The following is a 7,962-nucleotide window of genomic DNA, read 5'->3' as shown; positions in this document are numbered from 1 at the left end:
TCGGGGAGGGGCTGGGTTGGGTTGGGGGGAGAGAGGCAGGGGGTTAGTGCTGGGTGGGGGGTGCGACGGGGACGGGGGCTGAGGCTGGGGTTGGGGGGAGAGGGTGGGTCGGGCAGGGAGAGGGGCTGACTGGGGGGTGGCTGGGTATGGGCAGGCTGGGGAGGGGCTGGCTGGGTAGGGGCGGGCTGGGAGGGGAAGGGGCTGCGTGGGGAAGGCTGGAGAAGAGGGAAGGGGGAGAGGGAAACAGTTTTAATATTTTTTAATATAATTTTTAAAAGTTTTATTTTAATATTTATTTAATAAATTTTTTTATTCAAAAGTTTTTTAAAATATTATTATTTTTTAAATGTGAGAAAAAAGACAAAAATACCCTTATCACGTCAACAGTTAACGGTTTATTTGACAGAAAAACTAACGGAGGTACTATTTTGACACAAAATAAAAATTAAGGTACTTTTTTACAAGTTTTCAAAGTTGAGATATTAAATTGAAACAATATATAAAATTAAAGTATTAAATTATAATTTGCTTATATTATTTTTTGCATGTAGCTAGTGGCTTATTTATATATCACTACTCATGGATTGGACATGGTTATGGGCCTATGGCCCTCTCTATTTGTATATATGATTTCCAAAAGGTAACCATGCATTTAAACTTTAAAGCATCTGCATGCATATGTCATGAGCGCAATGAGCAATCTTATCAACTTCTCATTTCACAGGTGGCATTACAGAAAGAAACCCATCAACCATCCTTCATCACACATCCTAATTCCAAGATCACTTTTATTTTTTAATTACTCACACATTTAAATTATATGCCAATGCTCTACATTATATATGGACCACCGTGAAGAAAACAAGCAGCATGCTGACAATTCTTGCAAAGTACACTTTTCTCCAATTTCTCTTGGATGGTTGCCCTTTTAGACTTTAAGAGCATATGTACTATAGTATAATTAAATTATGTCATCGATCAAAGACATTTTCAAAAACCACCACCATGAGCTAGCTTGTTATTAATTAATTTGAGGTTTATTTTTCTTTACTCGTATAAATTTCTAATACAAACGGTTAATCTAATACAACACATATTCTAAAGAATAACAATTTACCTAATTATTAATAATTTAGATTGACAATCTCATAATCATAAATTTCTAAACTTAGTTGGCCAATTACTTGGTGGCTGCTGCTTTATGAAGGTGTTTAATTAAGTTTGTGTTGAACAAATGTGGATCCCATGATCGATCCATGCTGTCGGAATCCACTTTCTATTTCAATTAACAAAATAAAATAATATAATTAAATTTTAAAATTATGATCATCGCGGCTTGCTAATCAATAAATGCGACATGGAAGCTCCTCATTAGGCCAGCTAGGTAGGTGGGATCGAGCGATGAGGGTTATTAATTTGGACCACATCGATCACTAAATACCAATTGTATCCACCATCTTCCCACCCCCTACTAAAAAGGTGACCCATTAGACAAAATGCAGGTCCGCAGGTTTGGTGATCAACAACTGATAATTGTAATTTAATCACCATATAGCCCACCCTCATATGGATGATATGTGACAAAAGCAGCTTAATTATGCTTAATCAAAACATATATATAATACATATGGGACACAAAATAGGACAAGCCGTGGAGCGCAATGACATTACCATCTACAATTTAACCCCACAAATACCATCGTCTTTATTCAAAACCATATCTATCCATGGCAGCCTTTGCAGATGCTGTTTACACCAAAAAGGTACAATGAAATGCTGATATTATACGTTAATTAATTATTTAATGATAATTATGATATTTATCTTTATAATGTTAGAGAGATTTTAAATTCGAAAGATCAAATCTTCCTTCTTAAAAAAATTGCTGATATTATATTTTTATTCTTTTTTTATATTGCCAAAGTCACAGGAGAAAAGGGTCAGGGTCAGGTCCCTTGAGTATAATTCGGTAATTCCATGGCAGTTTATTGAGCCCGCACAAAATGGGGCACGATGGTGACGTATCACCTTCTCATTGGATATAAAAAGGTGGAACGTTTTCTATTGCTTTCTTTTTTTGAATAGAAATAGGAAGGTGGGAAGCTATGTGAATTTGGATTTTGTAGGCAATTTCTTCTCACCAGTATCCCCCATCCATCCTTGAAGGCCAAACAGTAGTGTGTGAGAGTTTGGGTTTTTGATGATTAAAATGTTGCTATTATTCACCTTATTATATATATAGCACATGTTGAAAGATAATTCAATGGAAATATACCAATAATCATGCATCAACTGTTAGTGTTTGATAGATCCTATGAATCATACCAATAAAACTACATGCACCGAATTAGTTTATTGATTGTATTGTAATCACATTTCATATGAAATTCGATCACTTAAAACGACTCATCTATATACGTTGGTTCTATCTTTATTAAATATATAATTAATATAAAATATAAATGAATTTGAACTATAAATTTAGACAACAATTAAATATAATTAATTATTCAGATTTACAGTTTGATAATATAAATACCTTATGTTGTTAGATTATTCTGTGAGTGTATATATAATAACACTAGTGAGGTAGGGCCCGACCCTCTTATCTACCCTGTTTTTTCAGTTTTCATTGATGAAAACTTGGCCACACATTCTTTGCTATACACAAAAATGGGCTTTAAATTGAGGTATCCTAAGTATAAAGCCAAAAGCCAAAATTTCTTTTTCTCTCATAGTGATCAAAAAGTAGGAGGTTTGGGGCAATAGGGAACAGAATCTAGCTCTTTACCTACTCCTTTTCTTGCGGAACTTTTTGTGGCCAATGACAAAGATGGATAGAGGAGGACGCTAATATATTCAGTTTTTAAAGATGATTTTGGGCTGTAAAATTAACCATATGCTCGTGGGGTTGCTGCAAAAGTAATCCATAGGCCCCTTTGGACCAAAGGGTTCAAAAGCTAGAATGATATTGGTGAATATTTCAGATATGGGGTTGTGAGATTTTATGCTGAATGCAAGACAGCACCATATATGCACTCTCTTATAAGTCCTCGAACTACTCATTGTCCCCATATCCCCCTGTAAAATTAAATTTGTTTACAAGAAAAGAAAAGCAATAAACGTAACCTTCACAAAGAAATTAAAGAAAATTTGATATCATACCACATGATTGTGCCTATAAATTCATATATATTGTGTCTCTTCAATAATGAATAATTGAATCTTGAAGGTGATGATCAGATGATATGTGACAAGTATGTGTCATGTGTGCATGTGTTGGCTTTAGTTTTACAACTGAAATTAGAGTCGACTTTGGATGCCATGAAAAGAAGCTGAAAGCGAGAAGTAAGATGAGGGTGAGGGCTGGGCCGGTGGGTATTCTCGAGGGAGCGTATGTCGTCGTGATGTGATCTTCTTTATTAGCACTTGGTTGCTGCTTTTGTGATAGTGCCTGGACCTGCACCTCCATTCCCGAGAGTGGAGACAAAAGAGCTAGTCGTCTGTTTAATCATCAATTTACATATCATATATGCAACTCACCCACCCTCTCCTCGTTTCATCATATATCAATCTTATATATACATATAAATACCTTGTTTTCTTCATCACAATTTTGTCAAAAACAACTGTTAAGTGTCTTTGCTAAAAATTGTGAATCAAATACAATTGTCTTACGTCAGATAATTTGTAAAGAAGACAATCAATAATACAATTATATATATGTTATAGATAATTAAAGTTAGAAAAATTAAGTGAATATTGAAAAGGTTGGTTGTTTGGCCGAAATCTCTTACTCAAACTGCATCAAAAGAATAATCAGGACAAAGAAAAGAGGATTAGAAAATGCACTGAAAATGTTTAGATATATAAATAAGACTGATTGTGAAAGGTTGGCCTGGTCGTTGAGAATTTGGGGTGAGGCATAGACCCTTATATCTTGGGTTTGGGTACAAACCCCCTTAATTGCTTACCCAATACATTACATATATGGTTTTTGTATTGACTGTGAAGGGCCATAATGTAGCATACACATATATGCTTTATGACAAAATGAGAATACATTTCTTTAATTCCTATACATATAAAGGGAAATTCATTTCCTTTGTCGCATGAACGTGTCTACTCTGTAAAGTAGTATAGCAATTCTTCCCCTAGTCTTTGCATGTGGGATAAGTTGCCAAAAGAAAAAAGAAGAAGGGCACAGATGCATATGAAAAAAAAAAAAAAAAAAAAAAAAACTGATTCTAGTGCATTCCACATCAATAACCCACAATAGGGAAGACATCAAAGTGAAGCTCAAGAATATATATAGCACGAAGTGTTTGGCAGTGCGCATTTCTTTGGTTGCTCATATTGTATCGGTATTGGTTTAATAATATGAGACTAGCTTAAGTTCGACTAATATAGTAAAGAATATTGCTTCATAAAAGTCATTGGGATTGGTTCAAATAGTGAGAAAGAATGAAGAAACAAGTTAAAATTATGATAAGTCAAATGTTTGATATTTCAAGATTAAGAAAAAAAAACACACACACACACTAGCTGCCTACTGTATTGAATCGGAGATATATAGAATTTGGAATTATAAGTGAATTTATCAGTAGGTCATTTTCCTTTATTAGGGGGCGGATAAGCTTTATTTGAGAAAAAGCCTCATTTGTATTATTAATGCAAAGTTGCAAACAAAGTTCACATTGCTTGAGGAATGTTTAATTAGTAGCATATTTAGCAGACACACTTTTTCACTTAACTTTAGAAATTAATGCAAAGGCAGTTCCCTCAATTCGTTCTGTAAGCTGCCTTTTCCAATTGACCGTTCACTGTCCCATTCCCTGGTTAGTAAACTTGTCTTTTTTTTTTTTTTGGTTTTGAGTAAACTAATCTTTTAATTTATGAATTATGATATACACAAAGAACAAAAAGTAAAAAACACGACCTTTTTTTTTCTTTTTATAAAAAAACACATGATCTTTGGGAATATCATGTGTATGATTCTGGCTGAATTTTCACCTGTGCCCATGTTGTACATTGGACCATTCAGCTTCAAAGGCCTATAAGATCTAAAGATGGCATTTAGATTCTGGCCCACTGAAGCCCATAACAAGCTGCAGAGAAAATCTGAACTAGAGTCCGGCCCAATTTCGTTGGGATCCCTTGGACGACATGTCGTCGTGTACCCCTTGACATAGAGCGCAAGCGTACGTTCTCTTATCCTAGACCCTCACATTCCGTTATAGGCCACAATGCCAATGGCGCTCCACAGTACCTGTGGCCCTCTCATTTGGAGCCCAGCACTCGTTCCCGCCACAACACCAACCTCCACCATTCTTATTCCAAATTCCTCAAAACCCAAGTTCAGAAACACCACCACAAAGCCACTAAGGGCCGCGAGGCAACAACCCCACAAGTACGTGTACCCTGACCCAATTCCCGAATTTGCAGAAGCTGTGAGTATGTTTGTGTATTTTGTGCGTATGAATGCATGCTTGTGTTTGTGCAATTAATTTTAGGTGTTTGTTGTGACTTTTGGGTTTATATTTGTTGTGGGGTTGGTACCACAGGAGACCCAGAAGTTCAGGGATGTGCTTTCCAGGAAGCTATTGAAGGACAAAGAGACTTTTGGGGATGACATTGCTAGTGTCATAGATGTGTGCACACAGGTATGTTTCTGTTCCCATAACCAAATTCAGTTTTATATTTTTAATTGGTCTTTTTATTTTTTCCTTTGGGGTACAATTAATTGATAAATTATGATGATAACAACTATTGTGGAGAAGTGTTTTTACTTGGCTGCATTGACATTGGTGTGCCATATGAGGGATAATTAAAAGAATGCATGCTCTGTCTTTTTCCAAAATCAGAGTTACAAGGCCAATGGATAATGGGCAAAGGGGTGCAAAAACTGTGAACAATAGCTAGTCCATGTAAGAGGGCCTTAGTTGCGAACTTGTGGTTCACTTAAAACTATCTAGGGCAAAAAGATAATGGGCCTAAACTTTTGAACCCGGCCCAGACTTGTCCATTTCAGTTTTAACTTCCTAACGAGGTCAATATTCAATGTCGTTTTCTACTTAACGACACTGCTTCTTGCTCCAATGGTTTATAGAATGCAACTGACAAAGGAGATAGGTTAAAATGAGAAATATGTGCCATTGATGACTTTGTGCTAGGCCCCAGAAACTTCTAAGCTAACATTCGTGGTAATGGCAATGAGAACATTCAAATTCTGCATTAAAAGGGTTCCATAAAGACCTGAGTGCAAGTGGGTTCACCATGTTTGGTTTACATTTATTATTCTGGTGACTGGGAATTGACTACCTATGTGACATGTGGTCCTAGGATTCATGATATCTTTTTCAGTTGGACATGTTTGGGTATTTTTTTATACATGGGGTCTGATTTCTGTGTGTTGAATTTGATTTCTGAATCACTTAGGGTGTAGTCACTTATTAGTGCAAAGTCTAGTAATGCAACCACCCCCACTGGTTGCATATAGTCTCTTTTAAGCAGTTATTTTCATCAACATATACAAAGAAGTTCTTGATGCTCGAGAATAATATACTGATGACCCCTGAAAGTGGGGGATAGAGAGAAGGGGATAATTAAGTTCTCTGACTTGTTACCATGTGTCCTGGCACTCCTGGGAAACAAAGGCTTAATGACTTGCTAATTGGGTAATGACTGCACTTTACTATTATGAAGATTGGAAAAACTGGTTCATCAAGTAAAATGTGTATTCATATACAAGTATGAATGAGAGAACAAGGAAATCAAATCTGACATTGATCCTTGATTCTAGGAATTGATAACAACTATGAAATGAGCATATATGGTATGAGAATGATCTGCCTTGAACTTAGCTCCCTGATCCTTGTCATTGAAATAGGACACATCTGTAAACATCAAGCCTCTAATTTTCAAGGTATCATTCTTTTGGAAGGGTGGTTTCTAATTTTCAAGCTTAAAATGTTTACGGAAAAAAAAAAAAAAGACTGGCCATGGCTTGAACGCCCATGGCCGGCCAGAGGGGAAAGTGGGTGGCGAGGTGAAGGGGGGAAAGGTGATGAAGGATTTCTTTTCCTAATGTTTTTCTAATTATATGAGAAGGGTTAAAATTGAGTTCATAGAAGTTATAACAAATAATGCATAATTGGGGCATTGCAACTTGTTTTGTGCGAGCCACCCCTCCTGTGAATCAGCAAACATTTTGTTTCCTTTATTTTCTATTGTGAGGCGTGAGTTTCGCTTGACCTGAAAGCAGTACAATAATTGAGTCCCAAGACAAATATCTGACCTGACTACAAAGCCACTACTGTTTTCCAGACAGCTTCCATCAAATAGTTCTAACTTTTTGTGCATGTTTAGCCTCTCCCTGACAAAGTTTTGACTTACCACCTATATGTTATGTGGTGCATCAAGCTAAGGTTAGATTGGCGTAACTGTTTGAATTATACACATTTAAATAATTTAACCTGTTGTTGCAAACCAGATTTTCAGTGATTTTTTGGTCAAGGAGTATGGAGGACCTGGGACATTATTGGTGGAGCCTTTTACTGATATGTTCGTTGCTCTCAATGAGAGGGAGTTACCTGGAGCACCTTTGGCTGCAAGGACATCCCTGTTATGGGCTCAAAACTATGTGGATCGAGACTGGGAAGTTTGGAACTCAAAATCACCAAAATGATATTTCATTCATATTCCACACTCACAAGTCTCAATTTAATTTGGTGTTGTATTTATCTGGTTTTTGTTTTTTGTTTTTTTGGCAAACTCACAAAAAATGGCGAAGACCCATCATGTGTATCATAAGAATTTCACTTCTAATACAATGTCAGATTCAGTGGTTTGTTGTGTGGCTATACAGATTTCTTATTGCTTTGAACATGGGTTGAATTGGGGCTGTGGTTGACATGGGATTAGAAAACTGGGTACCCAAATCCATGAGTTTTGGGTGAATCT

General features: G+C 36.3%; 1 protein-coding gene across 1 annotated transcript; it reads left to right on the top strand.

Moving 5' to 3' along the window:
• Positions 1–5,214: 5,214 nt before the first annotated feature.
• LOC147295028 (protein PLASTID REDOX INSENSITIVE 2, chloroplastic-like) lies at positions 5,215–7,698 on the top strand. The gene is made up of 3 exons (XM_086231809.1): positions 5,215–5,450; positions 5,565–5,663; positions 7,493–7,698. Exons 1-3 carry the CDS (start codon positions 5,247–5,249, stop codon positions 7,685–7,687), a joined length of 498 nt encoding a protein of 165 aa, XP_086087935.1. The 5' UTR covers positions 5,215–5,246; the 3' UTR covers positions 7,688–7,698.
• Positions 7,699–7,962: the final 264 nt, after the last annotated feature.

The sequence above is a fragment of the Dryas octopetala genome, chromosome 2, assembly GCF_963921425.1.
Source record: "Dryas octopetala chromosome 2, drDryOcto1.1, whole genome shotgun sequence".
In the NCBI taxonomy this organism is placed as follows: Eukaryota; Viridiplantae; Streptophyta; class Magnoliopsida; order Rosales; family Rosaceae; genus Dryas; species Dryas octopetala.
This window is presented reverse-complemented; position numbering and strand designations above follow the sequence as displayed.

Bases quoted from the DNA above. Each gene is read 5' to 3' on its own strand.
- LOC147295028 (XM_086231809.1), top strand. From the start codon at position 5,247: ATGCCAATGGCGCTCCACAGTACCTGTGGCCCTCTCATTTGGAGCCCA. The intron at 5,451-5,564 runs GTGAGTATGTTT...TTGGTACCACAG, and splicing joins TTCCCGAATTTGCAGAAGCT to GAGACCCAGAAGTTCAGGGA. The intron at 5,664-7,492 runs GTATGTTTCTGT...GTTGCAAACCAG, and splicing joins TCATAGATGTGTGCACACAG to ATTTTCAGTGATTTTTTGGT.